Source organism: Convolutriloba macropyga, chromosome 3 (assembly GCF_964194025.1).
Source record: "Convolutriloba macropyga chromosome 3, txConMacr16.3, whole genome shotgun sequence".
Taxonomy (NCBI): domain Eukaryota; kingdom Metazoa; phylum Xenacoelomorpha; order Acoela; family Convolutidae; genus Convolutriloba; species Convolutriloba macropyga.
In genome coordinates, this window is record NC_134470.1 from 66,226,468 (window position 1) to 66,248,661 (window position 22,194).

At 34.0% G+C, this 22,194-nt stretch overlaps 3 protein-coding genes across 3 annotated transcripts in view; 2 read left to right on the plus strand and 1 right to left on the minus strand.

Annotated features, from left to right (window-relative positions):
* The window catches only part of LOC142336710 (uncharacterized), a 29,111-nt gene extending 11,317 nt beyond the window's left edge, over positions 1 to 17,794 (plus strand). The window contains exons 4-5 of the mRNA XM_075385622.1: positions 12,970 to 13,608; positions 17,530 to 17,794. Coding sequence (XP_075241737.1) covers positions 12,970 to 13,608; positions 17,530 to 17,794 — 904 coding nt within the window. The remainder of the gene's footprint in view (positions 1 to 12,969; positions 13,609 to 17,529) is intronic.
* LOC142336375 (translationally-controlled tumor protein homolog) overlaps positions 1 to 22,194 on the minus strand; it is a 318,382-nt gene that overhangs the window by 63,301 nt on the left and 232,887 nt on the right. The window lies entirely within an intron of this gene.
* Positions 1 to 22,194, plus strand: part of LOC142336371 (elongation factor 1-beta-like) — a 128,178-nt gene that overhangs the window by 16,327 nt on the left and 89,657 nt on the right. The gene's annotated exons all lie outside the window — the stretch shown is intronic.

The following is a 22,194-nucleotide window of genomic DNA, read 5'->3' on the forward strand; positions in this document are numbered from 1 at the left end:
AACTATTTTTACTTCGGTTTTTGGGCAAGGCTTCTGTGAAATAGTTATTCCCAATTGATCGAATAAATCACGTCCGAGAAAAAGTCGAAAATCGTCTGCAACTACCGTTATTTTTGCTTTAGGAATTTTCCAATTATTGCAGCTAACTGTTGTTTCCAAGGTTAATAATCTTTGGACTATATCGTTAGAGAAAGTTTTAAATTCTAGAGCTTTTTTCTCTGACCATTGTGCTTGTATACAGTTAAACATTATCTGTTTGGCACGTGACCTAATTGTAATAGTGCATCCACAACCGGAATCGAGAAGCAAATGACAGTCCGTATTACCAATCGTTATTGCTATATTTTTTAAAGCGATTGGGGATGTAATAAAATTTTCCACCATAGCTACATATTTATCGTCAGATGAGTCGTATTCAGAAATATACTGTTCATTGTAGTTTATGATTTTTACATTTTGACTTTCTTGTTGTTTCGTAGTTTCAGAATTTTCTACATTATTAATGCGAGTATCTGGTCGAGAGATTTTTTGAATTATTCAATTTTTTCGACATACCTTTGCAAAATGATTACATTTTTACAGCAGGCCACAATGATTACAGTTCTCACCAGAACAGTGCAAACCTGGCAATGTGTTGGAGCCCAATTTTGGCCACAGCCTCTACATAGACCAACTGCTGCTCGATTGAATGTATTTCTGCTTGACTGATTTGTTCGTACATTCGCGCCGCGAAATCTAGTGAATGATTGTATTGTAATGATTGCGTTGCTGTTAATGTTGTTGTGGTTTTGAAGATATCGGTTGCTGGTTTTGATTACCCATCTCTATATTGACTGCGATACTGAGAGCTCTTTTTGGGTTTACTGTATCTCGAAGAAGTTCTCGTTGTATATCATCGTCAAGCATATTGGTGATGAAAATGTCTCTAATTATCACTTCCTGTCGATTTTCGAAATCACAGTCTTCTGTTAAATCTTTAAGAATGCTGTAGTATTGTTCTTCCGTTTCGCCCTTCTTTTGGTTTTCTCAAGAAGAAGACATAGCGATCAAAAGTGATGTTCCTGGGTCGAATGAAGGCTATTTCCCTCATTTCCCAAAGTTTGAGGGTCGAGAAATTGTAAATATTATTCTTCTTTGCGAGAATTGCTAGCTTCACCCGGATTAGCCACTTTTCCCATCGTTTTGAAGGGTCTGACGTAGCCCGATCCCAAAGCGGTTCGATTGAAAGTGGGGTCTTGCGAGATTCGCGGGCTGACTGCGCCATGTCGTTTTCTGTAGTAGAAAGTATTTTGCTACGCGATTTGCCAATTTAGATTGATATGAATTTCGAGTGCTTTCGCGGTGCAATTCCACTACTAAATTTAAATTCAGCCAGCTATCCCTTTTGGTTCTCAATTTTCGATGGTATTCGCCTTGCGAATGCAGCGTTTGCTTTTATCTATTATTTCGCTTAGCGAAATTGTACTTAGATTAGTTGTTTTGAATTGAGCGATCCGTGGAGCGAAATTTGAAATAAAGAGAATCAACTGAAAATTGAACTTAGATTAACAAGAGTGACAAAAGAAGATTTAGACAAATTTGATCAGCAATTTGATCACACAACTTCACAACTGTAAAAAGAAATTTGCCGTTAAGTAAAATTAACAGACAGCATGAACAGACATTCAATCACAACTCTAGAGTAAACAAATTTAAAAGTATGAACAAGAAGATTTTGTCTTCAAAAATTAGAATGAACAAATTAAGAGTAAAATAACTAAAATTGAACTAAATTAAAATTAAAATGAAATTAAGAGTTTTAGCGCCGCAATTGATTTCATCAATTGTACACCTATATCATAATAATCTTAATAGGCTCAACTTAATCTTATTTGATAGAGATGACTATACACTATCCTATTATGTATATTGTCTCCTAATCTTAATACATATAGTCGGCAAAACCCAATCTGAATGCAAACAATACCAGGTTAATCTTTACCCTATAATAAAGTATTAGAGGCGGCCCTGACTTCTGGTGGCCACAATACCCGATAGTAATACACGGGGCATTCAAACCCCTTCCTTACAAGCCAGAAATACGTCGCGAATCCTGCATCTGCTGCTTACGAGTCTCATTGTTTTAGAGTCAATAGGTCTGCACTTTCAAAAAGTGCGAATTACTTTTAATAGTTTGGTAAAATGAAACAATTCTCTATTTGGTTCTTTTGGCAAACAAATAAGCCAAAAATCATGTTAAGCAGAGTTGAAATATTATTTGCAAACGCGCATTATCAAGCCTCATTGTTATTGCATTCCTTTACGCGACCAAAAGTGTACTGTTTTGCTAATTTGACTAGCATCACCTAAAAACCATTGAAATAACTCCATGAAAAGAAAACAATAGTCTCTATTTGACTACTCATCAATGTCCAGAACTTACAAAATTGTAAGGAAAAGAGTCACTCAAAATGAATATTTTCAAAAAGCGAAACTTCGTTGAAGTCAACCTCTGGCTCTGTCTAGGGGAAATTTGGATTTGTAAATTCTGGCAGAGTAGAGGTTCGGCATGTCGTATTTTAAAACAAAACATATTACAATTACGGTTTGCAAATGAGAAAACAGCCCAAGTGCTCTTGTGAAGTTGACAAGTCGAGAATTAAGACTGAACTGACTCTTACGTAAGTTTTTTAAAACTGTTATACCCAATTCAATCTAAAACATATTCAACCACTGATGGACATTGTATTGACCGACGGAGCGTATAGATGACAACAAAAATGAGATTTTTAGCCCACAAAAAATGCAAAACGAAGAAGCAGATTCATTCTAATTTTTTGATGGGTCAATTTAAAATTATAATGATTGAGAGGGCAAAAAAACGCTACAGTTTCTATCAGGTTGCGCAACGGAAATCTATCAACTGCAGGGTTGATGCCACCACGGAGACGACCAGAGGAGGTCCATCAGACCACCCTCCGAAGATAATAGTCCTGCCAAATACTGATTTATCATCCAATGGGATTTTTTTGACCATGTATATTAAAACTGTGTTTCTCCTTTTTTTACTTGTCGGCTAAACGCCCTGTCCGCAAAATATCAGCCTAAACTGGCCTTGAACTCAAGTTATGAATAAGTTGATGGATATAAAGCTGGAAAAAAACGAAAATAAAGTTTGCATATGCTCTTCGAAAATATGGAAAAACGCTATGAGTATGTATTCAAAGGCCAAAAATTTTGGCGCGCTAATATTCGTTTAGTAGCACTTTTACAATGCTATTAAACATATGTGACACATACAATAGGGTTTTATGTAAATTGTTCTTTCAGTCTTCCCTAGAAATTGGAGAGATGAAAATGGAGAAAAAAATCTGTTTTATTAATCATTCGCAGAGGCTCATTGAATGCGACGACAATGTTTCAAAAACTTCAATCTGATCGGCTGCAATTCATAGTCTCTTAGCAGCGTTTCTTTCAAGCTGCATGCAAGAAAACCATATATTTTCACTCTCATTCTAATTCAACCCGCCAGCTGAAACCCGACGTCCTCAAAATTGTCCTCAAAACAGAAACCAATAAAATTTAGAAAACAGAAACCAAGAAGAAACCCAGAATGTGCTAACAGTTGCATTTAAATCGACCTTTTCTTTGCGCTTTTTAAGACTCAACCTCTAAAATGAATTCGAAATGGCACCCAACTTAAAAATATCTGTACATGAAATGAAGGAAAGCGTATGCAAAAAGTGATACTTCTATATGGAACTTGTAATACACCTACAAGAAAAAGATAGTCATTGACGAGTACTGTGCAATATCTTGAACGAAAAATAAAGAATCGAGAATGCTGTTCTTCAAAACATAAGTCAATATTTCTTAGCCAAAAACAAAGAATAATTAAATATATCAATTGCAAGAAAAAATTTTTCTGAATGTACAGTCTCAAGAAAGCATCATGACCGAGCGAGTATCTTAACGGAAACCTTATGCCTAAAAAACAAGTATCATTGAAAGTTGAGGGATATGGTTATGAGATGGTAACAGAATTGGTCTTTACAATATTAATGAATATCAAGATATAAGTGCCTCATTTTCAAATAACAGAAGAGTGCATGGCGTTCCAATTTTTCTGAAAAACATTAAAGAATACAAACAGTAAAACTTTCCCCTCCATTTTGAGTAACTAGCTGTGGATTAAGTGTTCACAATGCATTATAAGAAGACCTTCCTATTGAATCAACTGTTGGTGGCTCCGACAAAAAATAGCAAATTAAGAACCGTAAAAATTTGAAAAAACAGAAACTACCTTGAAAACTATTTCTGTGCTTGATTAGGTGCCAAAAAACTTATAATATATCTCTGCTGAGAAAGTTTATAAAAAGATAATAAATGTTCACAGCACTGTACGTTTTAAACTACGTTGTGTACTAATAGAAAACGGGCATCTTTGCTAAGAAAAAATTACAAACGCAACCCCTTTGAGTAAGGTCAAAAAATATACAGAGCAAAACAAAATCGATCAGCGATAGAAATGAGAAGGTAAAAAAACGGTTTTACGATAAGAGAATATCCAATGCCTCTAATTCATAGGAACTATTCATCTCAAATAACAATTTATGCGTTAAAAAGAAAATCTATAACCATTTGACGTGAATGTTGTCAACAAATTTTTCGTAAACGCTTGCAAAAATTCGTACTCAAGGAATCAGGATTTAGATACAACTGACGAACCAAAAAATATTTTGTCTTCGTTTGCTTTGTACCAGACTGACGAAAAAAATTAACAAAATTATCAAAAAATGCTAAAATTGACCTATCTGGTTACGAACAGACAGATTGCTACGCGCTTCATTAATAGAATAGATATTTCGATTTCTAAAAGGTGTTCTAAAATTTAAATTGAATCTTTTTGGAACCAAAAATAAGCGACCAATAAAATTTTTAATGACTATTAGTAAAATGTTAAGAAAATTGATTTTAAACTTGTGCCTATGTTTTTGGAGAAACATTCTCTATTGTTAGCTGATTAGCACGGACTCAGCCTAAACCGGTCTTAAAATCAAGTTATAAATAAGTTGATGGATATGAAAGCGGAAAAAAGAACGAAAAAAAAATTTGCATATGCTCTTCCAAAATATGGAAAAACTCTATGAGTGTGTATTCAAAGGCCAAAAATTTTACAAAAATTTTGCGGCAATAGAACCCAATTTTTTTTTTAAAATGGGAAACCCTCAAATTTGTTGACAGTGGACATAGGTGTGCTTCTAGTCTCCATTTCAGGACCAAAATCTTTTCTTTCTCTTTAACAAAAACCAAAAATTGACATCTAACGATGTATTTGTTTTGCAGATGATACTGCTATTAAACGCCAGAGCAAATCTGAGAAAGAAAAAACTGTTCTAAAGACAACGTTTTAGAATTGGATTAATGGTGTAAAGCTAAGGTTCTATGAGGTGAATTCCAAATCAGCTACTGAGTACGGACTTGTTGTGTATTGGAATTGAATTGAAGTACAGACAATTAAAAAGATTCAGAAACGCTTTCTTAGAACAATCATTTGTCGTCACAAAATTGATTCTATTGAAGAATTTCTGCAAGCTGGCAAAATGACACGGGAAACCATACACCAATTCTGTGATTGATCTCCTTTAGTTTCTTTATTTGCGCAAAAAGAAAACAAATTCCAGAAAATAAGACCTTGGATTAGTTGGATTAATAACTGCATCGAAAATTGGACAAATATCATTGTCGCTCTGTTTAACAAATGTCATGGAAAAGAGTCCAAGTGCCAAAATACTGAAAGCGTACAATTTTTTCACGGACAATGGTCTTATTACCTAAGACTTAAGAATACTGACCAAAAATAACTTCATGATTATGTATTATAAAACTTTGCTGTACATTTAGCTGACAACAAAACTGTGTTATATGTCTAATGGTGACTATAGTAGTAATTTAGACTTTTTTGCTTGGTTGTGAAATTTTTCATCACATCCCAATTGGCTTCTTCGAAACAGTTTGAATGAAGTCCTCTTATACTGTCTTGTCTGTCCCAAGTTTTCCTATTTTAATTGTTTCTGCCTTCTTCTGTGTATGTAGATAATATGGAACTTATTATCACTACAAGGAATTAATTCATTCCTATATTAATTCGGGTTATGCATCTTCAAAAGTTGTTCATTACAGTAAACAATATTTCAGTAAACTTTTTAAAAATTTTGCGCCACGATATTCTCAGACGAAGGTTTATAACAGCGTACAGTAGCTATTTTGATAATATTATTCAAAGGCATCCGCCGCAAAAACCAAATTATCTTAGATGAAGCAGAATTTGCATCGCGTAAGAGCTGATCAAATCGTAGACCATGAAAATTTTGTTAAAAAGTCATAAAAAGTGTTTTACGATGAATGTTCTGGAAACATTGGGTTAAAACTGTCAAGTATAACATGACATTCACTGTTCATTCATTATTTTGCAGAGATTATTCAGGAAATCTTGGAGTCTTCGCTTTAAATACAATGCCTATGAACGACTTGCTGGTGACGGCATGTATGATTCGTGGGAAAGAGTTGACAGGAATCACGTTACTATAGCCCTTACTAGAGATTCTTCCGTCACTGAAACTGGATACAATATTAAAGATTATCTTTATAATATTAATGAATATCAAGATACAAGTTCCTCATTTTCAAATAACAGAAGAGTGCATGGCGTTGCAATTTTTCTGAAAAACATTATAGAATACAAACAGAAAAACTTTACGCTCCATCTGGAGTAACTAGCTGTGGATTAAGTGTTCACAATGCATTATAAGAAGACCTTCCTATTGAATCAATTTATGGTGGCTCCGACAAAAAATAGCAAATTAAGAACCGTAAAAATTTGAAAAAACAGAAACTACCTTGAAAACTACTTCTGTGCTTGATTAGGTGCCAAAAAACTTATAATATATCTCTGCTGAGAAATTTTATAAAAGGATAATAAATGTTCACAGCACTGTACGTTTTAAACTACGTTGTGTACTAATACAAGACGGGCATCTTTGCTAAGAAAAAATTACAAACGCAACCCCTTTGAGTAAGGTCAAAAAATATACAGAGCAAAACAAAATCGATCGGCGATAGAAATGAGAATATAAAAAAACGGTTTTACAATAAGAGAATATCCAATGCCTCTAATTCATAGGAACTATTCATCTCAAATAACAATTTATGCGTTAAAAAGAAATTCTATAACCATTTGACGTGAATGTTGTCAACAAATTTTTCGTAAACGCTTGCAAAAAATCGTACTCAAAGAATCAGGATTTAGATACAACTGACGAACCAAAAAATATTTTGTCTTCGTTTGCTTTGTACCAGACTGACAAAAAATTTAACAAAATTATCAAAAAATGCTAAAATTGACCTATCCGGTTACGAACAGACAGATTGCTACGCGCTTCATTAATAGAATAGATATTTCGATTTCTTCAAGGTGTTCTAAAATTAAAATGAATCTTTTTGGAACCAAACAATAAGCGACCAATAAATTTTTTAATGACTATTAGTAAAATGTTAAGAAAATTGATTTTAAACTTGTGCCTATGTTTTCGGAGAAACATTCTCTATTGTTAGCTGATTAGCACGGACTCAGCCTAAACCGGTCTTGAAATCAAGTAATAAATAAGTTGATGGATATGAAAGCGGAAAAAAGAACGAAAAAAAAATTTGCATATGCTCTTCGAAAATATGGAAAAACTCTATGAGTATGTATTCAAAGGCCAAAAATTTTACAAAAATTTTGCGGCAATAGAACCCAATTTTTTGTTAAAAATGGGAAATCCTCAGATTTGTTAACAGTGGACATAGGTGTGCTTCTAGGCTCCATTTAAGGACCAAAATTTTTATTTTTTTCTCTATAATAAAAACCAAAAATTGACATCTAACGATGTATTTGTTTTGCAGATGATACTGCTATTAATTGCCATAGCAAATCTGAGAAAGAAAAACAGTTCTAAAGACAACGTTTTAGAATTGGATTAATGGTTTAAAGCTAAGGTTCTATGAGGTGAATTCCAAATCAGTTAATGAGTACGGACTTGTTGTGTATTGGAATTGAATTGAAGTACGGACAATTAAAAAGATTCTGGAACGCTTTCTTAGAAAAATCTTTTGTCGTCGGAAAATTGATTCTATTGAAGAATTTCTGCAAACTGGCAGAATGACACGGGAAACCATAAAACAATTGTTTGATTGATCTCCTTTAGTTTCTTTATTTGCACAGAAAGAAAACAAATTCCAGAAAATAAGATCTTGGATTAGTTGGATTAATAACTGCGTCGAAAATTGGACAAATATCATTGTCGCTCTGTTTAACAAATGTCATGGAAAAGAGTCCAAGTGCCAAAATACTGAAAGCGTACAATTTTTTCACGGACAATGGTCTTATTACCTAAGACTTAAGTATATTGACCAAAAATAACTTCATGATTATGTATTATAAAATTTTGCTGTACATTTAGCTGACAACAAAACTGTGTTATATGTCTAATGGTGACTATAGTAGTAATTTAGACTTTTTTGCTTGGTTGTGAAATTTTTCATCACATCCCAATTGGCTTCTTCGAAACAGTTTGAATGAAGTCCTCTTATACTGTCTTGTCTGTCCCAAATTTTCCTATTTTAATTGTTTCTGCCTTCCTCTGTTTATGTAGATAATATGGAACTTATTATCACTACAAGGAATTAATTCATTCCTATATTAATTCGGGTTATGCATCTTCAAAAGTTGTTCATTACAGTAAACAATATTTCAGTAAACTTTTTAAAAATTTTGCGCCCCGATATTCTCAGACGAAGGTTTATAACAGCGTACAGTAGCTATTTTGATAATATTATTCAAAGGCATCCGCCGCAAAAACCAAATTATCTTAGATGAGGCAGAATTTGCATCGCGTAAGAGCTGATCAAATCGTAGACCATGAAAATTTTGTTAAAAAGTCATACAAAGTGTTTTACGATGAATGTTCTGGAAACATTGGGATAAAACTGTCAAGTATAACATGACATTCACTGTTCATTCATTATTTTGCAGAGATTATTCAGGAAATATTGGAGTCTTCGCTTTAAATACAATGCCTATGAACGACTTGCTGGTGACGGCATGTATGATTCGTGGGAAAGAGTTGACAGGGATCACGTTACTATAGCCCTTACTAGAGATTCTTCCGTCACTGAAACTGGATACAATATTAAGGATTATCTTTACAATATTAATGAATATCAAGATACAAGTGCCTCATTTTCAAATAACAGAAGAGTGCATGGCGTTGCAATTTTTCTGAAAAACATTATAGAATACAAACAGAAAAACTTTCCGCTCCATCTGGAGTAACTAGCTGTGGATTAAGTGTTCACAATGCATTATAAGAAGACCTTCCTATTGAATCAATTTATGGTGGCTCCGACAAAAAGTAGCAAATTAAGAACCGTAAAAATTTAAAAATACAGAAACTACCTTGAAAACTACTTCTGTGCTTGATTAGGTGCCAAAAAACTTATAATATATCTCTGCTGAGAAATTTTATAAAAGGATAATAAATGTTCACAGCACTGTACGTTTTAAACTACGTTGTGTACTAATACAAGACGGGCATCTTTGCTAAGAAAAAATTACAAACGCAACCCCTTTGAGTAAGGTCAAAAAATATACAGAGCAAAACAAAATCGATCGGCGATAGAAATGAGAATATAAAAAAACGGTTTTACAATAAGAGAATATCCAATGCCTCTAATTCATAGGAACTATTCATCTCAAATAACAATTTATGCGTTAAAAAGAAATTCTATAACCATTTGACGTGAATGTTGTCAACAAATTTTTCGTAAACGCTTGCAAAAAATCGTACTCAAGGAATCAGGATTTAGATACAACTGACGAACCAAAAAATATTTTGTCTTCGTTTGCTTTGTACCAGACTGACGAAAAAATTTAACAAAATTATCAAAAAATGCTAAAATTGACCTATCCGGTTACGAACAGACAGATTGCTACGCGCTTCATTAATAGAATAGATATTTCGATTTCTTCAAGGTGTTCTAAAACTTAAAATGAATCTTTTTGGAACCAAACAATAAGCGACCAATAAATTTTTTAATGACTATTAGTAAAATGTTAAGAAAATTGATTTTAAACTTGTGCCTATGTTTTCGGAGAAACATTCTCTATTGTTAGCTGATTAGCACGGACTCAGCCTAAACCGGTCTTGAAATCAAGTAATAAATAAAATGATGGATATGAAAGCGGAAAAAAGAACGAAAAAAAAAGTTTGCATATGCTCTTCGAAAATATGGAAAAACTCTATGAGTATGTATTCAAAGGCCAAAAATTTTACAGAAATTTTGCGGCAATAGAACCCAATTTTTTGTTAAAAATGGGAAATCCTCAGATTTGTTAACAGTGGACATAGGTGTGCTTCTAGGCTCCATTCAAGGACCAAAATCTTTATTTTTTCTCTATAATAAAAACCAAAAATTGACATCTAACGATGTATTTGTTTTGCATATGATACTGCTATTAATTGCCAGAGCAAATCTGAGAAAGAAAAAACAGTTCTAAAGACAACGTTTTAGAATTGGATTAATGGTTTAAAGCTAAGGTTCTATGAGGTGAATTCCAAATCAGTTAATGAGTACGGACTTTTTGTGTATTGGAATTGAATTGAAGTACGGACAATTAAAAAGATTCTGGAACGCTTTCTTAGAACAATCATTTGTCGTCGGAAAATTGATTCTATTGAAGAATTTCTGCAAACTGGCAGAATGACACGGGAAACCATAAAACAATTGTTTGATTGATCTCCTTTAGTTTCTTTATTTGCGCAAAAAGAAAACAAATTCCAGAAAATAAGATCTTGGATTGTACGTTTTAAACTAGGCTGTGTACTAATAGAAAACGGGCATCTTTGCTAAGAAAAAAATACAAACTCAACCCCTTTGAGTAAGGTCAAAAAATATACAGAGCAAAACAAAATCGATCAGCGATAGAAATGAGAATATAAAAAAACGGTTTTACGATAAGAGAAAATCCAATGCCTCTAATTCATAGGAACTATTCATCTCAAATAACAATTTATGCGTTAAAAAGAAATTGTATAACCATTTGACGTTAATGTTGTCAACAAAATTTTCGTAAACGCTTGCAAAAAATCGTACTCAAGGAATCAGGATTTAGATACAACTGACGAACCAAAAAATATTTTGTCTTCGTTTGCTTTGTACCAGACTGACGAAAAAAATTAACAAAATTATTAAAAAATGCTATAATTGACCTATCCGGTTACGAACAGACAGATTGCTACGCGCTTCATTAATAGAATAGATATTTTGATTTCTGCAAGGTGTTCTTAAATTTAAAATGAATCTTTTTTGAACCAAACAATAAGCGACCAATAAATTTTTTAATGACTATTAGTAAAATGTTAAGAAAATTGATTTTAAACTTGTGCCTATGTTTTTGGGGAAACATTCTCTATTGTTAGCTGATTAGCACAGACTCAGCCTAAACCGGTCTTGAAATTAAGTAATAAATAGGTTGATGGATATGAAAGCGGAAAAAAGAACGAAAAAAAAAATTTGCATATGCTCTTCGAAAATATGGAAAAACTCTATGAGTATGTATTCAAAGGCCAAAAATTTTACAAAAACTTTGCGGCAATAGAATCTAATTTTTTGTTAAAAATGGGAAAACCTCAGATTTGTTGACAGTGGTCATAGGTGTGCTTCTAGGCTCCATTTAAGGACCAAAATCTTTATTTTTTCTCTATAATAAAAACCAAAAATTGACATCTAACGATGTATTTGTTTTGCAGATGATACTGCTATTTAACGCCAGAGCAAATCTGAGAAAGAAAAAACAGTTCTAAAGACAACGTTTTAGAATTCGATTAATGGTGTAAAGCTAAGGTTCTATGAGGTGAATTCCAAATCAGTTAATGAGTACGGACTTGTTGTGTATTGGAATTGAATTGAAGTACAGACAATTAAAAAGATTCAGAAACGTTTTCTTAGAACAATCATTTGTCGTCGCAAAATTAATTCTATTGAAGAATTTCTGCAAACTGGCAAAATGACACGGGAAACCATACACCAATTGTGTGATTGATCTCCTTTAGTTTCTTTATTTGCGCAAAAAGAAAACAAATTCCAGAAAATAAGATCTTGGATTAGTTGGATTAATAACTGCATCAAAAATTGGACAAATATCATTGTCGCTCTGTTTAACAAATGTCATGGAAAAGAGTCCAAGTGCCAAAATACTGAAAGCGTACAATTTTTTCACGGACAATGGTCTTATTACCTAAGACTTAAGTATACTGACCAAAAATAACTTCATGATTATGTATTATAAAATTTTGCTGTACATTTAGCTGACAACAAAACTGTGTTATATGTCTAATGGTGACTATAGTAGTAATTTAGACTTTTTTGCTTGGTTGTGAAATTTTTCATCACATCCCAATTGGCTTCTTCGAAACAGTTTGAATGAAGTCCTCTTATACTGTCTTGTCTGTCCCAAGTTTTCCTATTTTAATTGTTTCTGCCTTCTTCTGTGTATGTAGATAATATGGAACTTATTATCACTACAAGGAATTAATTCATTCCTATATTAATTCGGGTTATGCATCTTCAAAAGTTGTTCATTACAGTAAACAATATTTCAGTAAACTTTTTAAAAATTTTGCGCCACGATATTCTCAGACGAAGGTTTATAACAGCGTACAGTAGCTATTTTGATAATATTATTCAAAGGCATCCGCCGCAAAAACCAAATTATCTTAGATGAGGCAGAATTTGCATCGCGTAAGAGCTGATCAAATCGTAGACCATGAAAGTTTTGTTAAAAAGTCATACAAAGTGTTTTACGATGAATGTTCTGGAAACATTGGGATAAAACTGTCAAGTATAACATGACATTCACTGCTCATTCATTATTTTGCAGAGATTATTCAGGAAATCTTGGAGTCTTCGCTTTAAATTCAATGCCTATGAACAACTTACTGGTGACGATGTGTATGATTCGTGGGAAAGAGTTGACAGGGATCACGTTACTATAGCCTTTACTAGTGATCATTCCGTCACTGAAACTGGATTTAGACTCGGCTTTCATCGGGAACCAATCACATCCGAAAATATAACAGATGATACTCTTAATCGATCCAAGAAAAGTTTAGAGTATGATTCATACAACAGCTCGTATAATTACTACGATTATTACAACGAATCTCAAGAGGTAGAGCTTAATAGCTCTATAATCTTGCAAAATATTTCTTATTCTTATTCGTCCAATAGCTGGAATAATGATTACTACTTCAATAATGACACTCAGAATGATAAACTGGATAGCGAGTTTGAACATCTTTTCGAAAACTTCACAGACGATTACTTCCAACTTTATAAGCTCTCGAACCGTGACGACTTTTCTGATGTGAGACAGGCAGTATTTTTTGATAGGACGACAGTGCAGGTCAACGGTCATCAGAGAGATGACTTCATTGTTCAGTGTTCATTTGGTGGCAAGAAATGCGACAGACATGATTTGACAGAATACGACGATCCCATGTATGGAAAGTGCTTCACATTTAGGCTACAGTTAGTAAATCGTTAAAAACGTCAAAAAGAAGAAAACGTTCTTCTTGCAAGAACCTTTTGAAACTCGGTGGCACTGATTTAGTGCTCATAAAAAAACAATGCGGCTTAAATTAAGCAAGCTTGATATCCTTTGATAAAAAATAAATAAAGTTCTAAAATTTTTTATTATGCAAACGTCTCAGGACACAAGATACTTTCCTTTCTCATTAGCAACCGACAACCCCCTCCCCCAACACACACACACACACACACACGCACACACGCACACACACACACACACACACACACACACACACACACACACACTCATACACACAAACACACACACATATACACACACACGCACACACACACACACAAACACACAAACACACACACACAAGCACGAATGCACACACATACAGACTAACCCCCCCCCCCCCAACCCCGTCACGCCCCCAACAACTAAATTATAGTCTCATTTTGTCATATATAGAGAAATTATTAGGGGTTGGGGATTCTATGCTCACTTATCATGAGTGTGGAAGACGGTCTCGAAAAACTGAATTTTACTACTGCCTAATTGAACATTGGGAGAGAACTCATGAAGACGCTTGGAAAAAATCAATTGGCCAAAAACTGTCTTTGGGGAATGTCAATGAATGAGAGAAAATTATATATATATATATATATATATATATTGATGATTCAAGTTTTTGAATACCGAGAGTCTTGGAGTCACGTTTTTAATGTCTTGTTTTCAATGATGTTTTCTGGATGATTTACGTTCTGTTATATTAGGAGTGTTTTGTTTGGAGCTGATTTCAAAATTTTGTTGTACTCTTCGGAAGTTTTGCAATTCTTTTTGAATTGATTTAATTTTAATGAATAAATTTTCCACAATTGTCATTACTGTTTTTTTCCTAACTAAAAGGTACAATAAATGTGTGACTATGGAAGTGATTGTTGATGCTTCAATTGAAACTCCATAGAAAAGTCGTTTAAAACGGTGCTGTAAGTTCCCACATGTGTAATTGGTAAAACGTAACTCCTCGTCGTGTGAACAAACTTTTTAGATCTAGTGTTGTAAAAAAAATGATTGCCATATAAACATGTTTTATGGGCTAATGGCATTTTGGCTTGTCCATCAATTTATTCAAATTATTAGAATGTAACTCAATCTTTGGTGCTTGTTCTTCTCTACCCAGTTTGAGGTTCCAGACGGAAGTGACTTCTGATCATTCCCATGTTCAACGCACACCATATGTTTTCAGACCAAAAATACAAGTTGCACCAATGTTTATTAATTATAATTGTTGCAGCAAAGTTTCCGTTCCAAAACAAGATTTTGTCGACAGTATATTTTGCCTGTACGAACTTACACACACACCGACGCACACACACACACACACACACATACACACAAACGCACACACACATACACACACACACGTACCCGCGCGCGCACAATTACAGAGTCCCCCCTCAAACCCCGTCACGACCCAACAATTAAATTATAGTCTCATTTTGGCTTATTTAGAGAAACAATAAGAGTTTGGGGGATATAGACCCACTAATCACGAAAGCGGAAGATGGCCATTGATAAATGACAAACACAAAGTAATAAAATGGGCATAACTACTAAACGGTAAACTGGGATGGATACAAACTAACAATTACAGTATTTGAAGCAAAAATTTTAGCGTAAAAAATTCCTCATTTTTATATAGTTTTGCTGCTCATGGGTTTTAGGGTGCAACTGTACTCACCAAGAACTAAGTTCTACTGCTGCCTAATGGAAATTTGCTTTTTCAATCGACCGTCCAGTTGTTCAAATGAGCCAATATTTCACAACATTGAGAAAATTATTTCCGGATTTTTACGTTTTTACGTTTGTTTGAATAGTCCATTGAAATCTGAGTTGTTAAGTGACAATTAATTGGGACCCTTGGACAAAATCAATGGGGCAAAAACTGTCTTTGGGGACATGCTTTCAATGAATGAGAGAAAATACTCACCAAAACGCGCGTTCTATACAGATCAATTAAATTTGAACATTTTTGCAGGCGTCAATCAGCTCTCTATTTCCTGCTCAAATCTTAATAAACGCTAAAAAAACGTTTTGTACCTATGAACATTAAATTCTCCAGTATAACTGCACGCAATTGGACAAATATACCTAATCTTGAAGTCTCTCAAATTGAAATTACTATAAACGTTATTTAATTAAAAAAACAAAACAGTAATTGAAGATTTTGAAGTAATTTCTGCCGAAAAGTCAAAGTTGATACAACAATATATGCAAAACTTTTCGAACGCCTCATATTGAATCACGTGAAGGAACGCATAATGAAAAGAGAAAAAATACTCAATGTCACACAATCTGGATTTCAAAGATTAAAATTGTCGACAGATGCTGTTTTGCATTTAGTTGAAGCCTTACAGTATAATCACTATGAATGTAAAAAATCAGTTGCAATCGGTGACCTTGCCAAAATGTTCAACTTAATGTATGCGCCATTTTGTTCGAAAAAAACTAAGGGCTTATGCATTTGTCACTGCAGAGAAAATTTGCACATTTTGTTTTGCACAAAAATTAAGGGGTGAAAATGGAGGACATTATTACAGCACAGACAACAATCTTAAAACTAACCCCCAAGAAATGGGATAGGGAATGCCATTTTCGTTTTCTACAACAAGGATTCAAATAAAAGATACAAGAAAATTTTAAAATCATTCTGTTTAGGTATCATACAGGTATAAATACTGTCGAAATGACAAATTTTAACCTAGCTATTTTGAAACAAATGATGGAGTACTTCCAAAAAAACAATCAAACAATGAATTCTGATAAAACAATGTTACTTTTATTTTCCAGGCAAAGTGATAGTTTTCTCCAAGTTTCGAAAGAGAGAAAATAAAGCGAAAGAACACTGCAAACTTTAAGAATTTGGCTATTCAGAATCAACTAAAGAAAAATCTCAAAATTGGCAATTGTTTTACGATTATTTATATAAGTGTCGTTTTACACGTCACGAAAAATCTCTTGAAGCGCAATTAATGTTGTATAGATTGTTAGCGCTTTCAAATAAAAATTCTCAATGCATTATCTTTTAGTAAATATTAACAGTTTAACAAAACAACGGATATGTCAACAGATAAAATGGGGAAACTAAGCATGTAACGGGAAAAAAAAGTTTGTGGCAGCTGATATCTTGGAGGGAAACAAGAGTTGCGAATCACTCAAATGAGGGTTTCAAATTTAAGAAGTGATATTTTTAAGCAACAGCATTTTGTTGAAATAATTTCCTAGATGCAAAATTCTGGATAGAAATTCTTGTAGAAGAGAACAATTTATCATATTAAAAACAAGCAACCGTTTTCTACAACAAAAAAGCATTCTAAAACGGAAATAAAATCCTCTTGAAAAAGAGTGAATAAAATCTCAAACGAAAGTTAAAACTATGTTAAAAAAGCATCTGCTCAAGCACCTTAAACTTGTACTATTCGACGGACGCATCAACTACTCGAGAAGCTTTTTTTTATGTTACGCAGAATACGGAACCCCTAATATTGATTTAAAATTTTGTACTTAAACATTAAAATTTACATATTATATCTGACTTGCGAACTTCAAGAGGTTGATTATGAAAGTATCTTATTTGTCAGTTCGTTAAAAAAAATTCTGTAAGTAATGCTATGAATTTTTGGCAAAAGTTGTCATACGCTTGTTTAAAGCGAGGTTACGTGACACATGGATTTCGATCATGAAGGTATAACTTTCGCCCATTTCTCGGATAACTTAACAAATTCTCGTTGACTGCAATCTGAGTTCCGTAACTTGTACTTGAGAGGCGTTTGGTAAAAAATCTTTTCTGCTCAAAAATTCAAGTCATCATAATTTTTTTCACAGTTGCTTTCCTCAAAGATTCCCCTTTTCAGGCAAAAAGAGCAAACGAACAGAGTTGGTAGTGAGTATGGTTTGAAACTGACGCTGTTTGCAGATGTCGAGGAGTACATAGGAATCCTGGCACCAAACGCAGGAGCCAGAGTCGCAATTCACGATCCAAACATAGAACCCTTAATGAAGACTGAGAGCATGGCAGTTGCTACGGGCGAAGCCACTTTTCTCGCCATTAGCAAACGGGAGTACAAGAGAATTGGAGGCAAATATGGAACTGTTCCAAAACTTGGCCTGAAGAATTGAAGTTGAATGATGAAATTATGAGTTCTGTTTATACAAGAGAAAGATGTCTCAAGTATTGTACTCTGAACGAGTTAGTTGCATCTTGCAATTGCATCGATTCTTACGATTTCGACTTCACCTCCGATGAGGAATTGCTGAGCAGCGTTGATAATAACACGTTCGAGCAATGTTCAACTACGGAAGAGGTCACTAGAAAATGTCACGCAGACGTTTACGAAAAATTTGCCAATAACCAAATTGAATGCCCGTGTTGGGTTCCCTGCGAAAGTACCAAATACACCTACAGGGCGTCGAGATCTCAATGGCCGTCACCAGCGCACAGTTCCTATCTCGCTTCGCGTTTGATCAAAGAAGACCTTCCGAGGGTTACAGCTTATTTGAGGAACCTTCACAACGTCCAAAATCTAACAAAGAAACGAATTCATAGTAGTATTAAGGAAAACTTTGTGAGATTGTCCATCTTTTATGAGTCGTCGAGTTATCAGAAGATAATTGAATCTGCAACTTACACGTACACTGATCTTTTGAGTGATTTTGGAGGAAATATTAGTTTGTGGCTTGGCTGGAGCATTTTTGCACTTTTCGAGGTCTTATTATTTATAATACATAGCATCGAAGCATTGTATGTGAAATATACCAGCTGAGATTGTAGTGGCTGAGAATGTAGTTTGGGCTCAAAAATGTAATTGCTATAAATGCTAATACTGATATAGATCTTATAAATATTGTATAATGATATAGTGAAAATTATCGATTTGATTATTTTTTTGTTAAAACGTAGTCAATTATTTTAGGAGCAATTGAATGAATTCAAAATCAATTTGAGCTTGTCAGAGTTCCAAAAAGCACCTCAGCAAGGGCAAAATAATCCTTAAAAAATTGTCTGATCAGAATGACGGGCTCTACAGCAACGCGCAGAAATGATTTTGAGCTGATTACGTCTTTTTTGCTGAATTGAGCGTATCCTATTCAAGCGTGAACGTTTTCCTCCCGGCTTTCCAATAAATTCGCATGCCGTGGTGAAGCCCAGCTTCAATTTGTCAAATTCTTCGAATGTCTGTTTTCATCTTGAAAGCAACAGAAATTGATTGCTCCAAGCATAGGTCTTACGTAATTGATTGGATTTGGCACTTTTCTGAAACCTTTTCTTTTATACCGCAATTCAGTAAAATCGCTTGTATCTTGCGTTGATTCTTCTGCTGTCATTCTGGCCTCAGTTAAAAGTCTTTCAATTTGGCTCATGTTGAGAATCAGCCTCAATGAGGCTCTGAATTAAAGGAGAGAGCAATTAAGAAAAGCTACTTAAAAAAATAAAGGTAAGGAGGGGATTTAAAAGAGCTTTTGAATAGTAAGACTAGGAGAAAAAAGTAATTGAAAAGGATTTAAAATTTTAAGGATTTACACCTTTAATGAAAAATCTCTTTTTATAAAAGACTCACTCCCATAGGACGTTCCTAAAAAAGAGTACTTGCTTGTGGTTTTCCTATCAAACTTTGATAGGAAAGCCACAATCCGAACGTGACATTAATAGCGTTTTAATCATCATGGACAACAATTTGATTAGGACAACAATTAGGCTAAAATGTGGTCAAGTAAGCCAAAAACTTTTGGGATACGCGTATTTTAAGTTGCCTCTAGCGGGCAGGTGGGCGTGCTTCGCGCGCGTTGCGGCTTTGCCGAAATAACCGGCCCGCGGGCTCCGGATTACATCCCGCAGCGGATGAGAGGCATGGCCATGGACAGCAGTCCGCTGAGGACCCTACCCACTAGATGTCTAAAAATTGACGTATATTTTTCTTTGGTGCATTGGAGTACATTATGCACTAAAATACTACGCGCAGTATTGATTGCAACGGCTAACAATGTATTATTTCTGATAGAATACATAACTATTCAATAACATTCGGCTTGCTTTTCTGTCGGCTTACTTTTACTTCGAGAATCGAACTTCATCAATAAAGCAAAAAAAACTACCTATTTAAAAACGACAGAGTGTTCCTAGCAAATTCTTTAGTACAAAACAAACTCAAATTATCAGCAAATAACACCGCAATTACAAAGAGAAGACGAAGTGATAACTACTTAACAGAAGTTATAACAAATATCGAAGCAACAGTAGAAGTCAAAGTGGCAATAGATAACCACATTTACAAAACAGATTTAAAAAATTTTAACTGAAAACATATTCGGTTACAGTTTTCACCAAGTAAAAGTACAAATAATTAGTTACACACTGGAATACAGATTTAGTAACAATAGACAAAGTCATTTTTAATGGAAGTTGACATAATGAAACTAGTAGTGGAGGCCGCAACCATAGATCATGTAATTAACGAAACAGAATTAATACTAATACAAACAACAATGATGATAGAAGGCGAGATAATAGACAATATAAGATAAAAACCAAAAGGAGACGAATGAATTTATCAGGTTACTCAGAGAAATAACAAAATCAACGAATGATCGACAGTGGAATCTCTTACAAAATGTATAGATGTGAAGCATCACGAGGGGAATTTATAATCGAATTATAAAATGAGTTACTGCATTATAAAATGAGTTACTGCTACAACTTCGTTAACACACTGGAACGTAATTTTTTGTAATCATCGTTGTTTTTCCTAACACTTTCGATATAAGAAGACTTTACCAACCAAAACCAATACTAAAAATTGATCTTTTTAATGATTAGAAGCTATAACTGGTAAATTAAAAATTTGAGATCTGGAATGAAATTTAATAACAAATACCAAGGAAGATATTGGCAACAGTACAGTGAAATCCTACAACAGCTAACAATACAAAAATCGATTTCATTGGAAACTACAAATAACTCAAAAATGATAAAATTAGCAAAACGGGACAACACACAACCGCGAAAAAAATAGGTTTGCATCTCCATGTAAAGAGAACAAATTTTAGCAGATTGGGAACCCCATTTTCAAAGACCACTTAGAATCAACAAACATTGATACTCAAAAAATACTTTTAAAAAACCTCTAATGTATAGTTTTTACTCAGTTATTAACCTTGAAACATAGTAAATTAATCGTAATGAAAACTTTTGTCTTTCCAATACAATTTTTGCAAACAAATAACAAAACCTGCTCTAAAGTTTTGTATGGTTACCTAAGAAAACTGTGCACTTTTACGCAAAAAATAATAAAGATGAGGCAACAGATTAAAAAAAATTGCTCAAATTATTCTGATCACCATATTAGTATTAAAATTTATATTTTTTTGGACTAATTGATATTAAAACGCTCGAGAGGTTAAAAAACTACTTGATTTTTTTAGCTGCAATGCTTTGACATCACCATCACCTGTAAACAATGAACAGCTAACGACTGGATATACATAAAAATCAGTCATAATAATTACCCAGGTTGAGAAGCCATCCTGAAGGGAGCTGTGATTAGAGTGCGCCAGACGAAAGTAAACTCTGATCAGACAATCCAAGAGCAAAGTATCCAAAGATCAGATTGAAGTTAGTTCGAAACAACTTGTGCACTCGGAGTGCACTCGAAGTTGTCTTTGATTAGTCCTTCCCAAAATGCCTCTTTAACAGACCGAAATCAAAATATTGTCCAGAAGATTGTGCGACCATGACAAAGACCAAACCAAAACCTTTGCACAGACGATTATGCGCTCAAAATTACTTCCGATCAGACTATTGTGCGCTCGAGAGTTACTGTTGATCAGACTATTGAGCGCTCGAAATCGCCTCTGATTAATCTCAATTGCGTTTGAAGTAGTCTGAACAGCGAAAGGTTTTTAATATAACGGAATTTCTTTAATTTGGCTATAATATAATCACTTCAAAAAATTCATAATTGCAGTACTAAATTCATCTAATGAGAAACTAACTCAAAAGATATAACTAATGAAGAGTAAACTCAACTGCTGAGAAGAAAAATCATTCATCGGTTCTGATCAGAGCCACGAGACTCTAGATGTGTCTGTGATCAAAATGCTGCTTTTTTGTTGCCTCTTAGCAGAGTCAATATCTCTCAGTATAACGATGTAAAATAACGAATGAAAAATTTGATCAAAATTGTCTCTGATGCGACCAAATTGAACTCAAAATCTTCTCTGATTAAAATAATGTGCGCTTGTATTCACCTCTGATCAGACCAACGCAGCTGGTAATGACCTCTGATCACCATTACCCTACGGATGTGACCTCTGATCAGACAGTCTCTGAACCGAAGTCACCTCTGATCATTATGTTTGCCCTGCAACCAAATCCCAGATTCTGTAATTTTGGTCCGAAAACATATGGTGTGCATTGGTCTTGAGGATGATCAGAGACCACTTTTGTCTGGCACCTCAACCTGAAAAAGAAGAACCAGCACCAAAGATTGTGTTACATGCTAAAAGTTTAACGTAAACAGAAC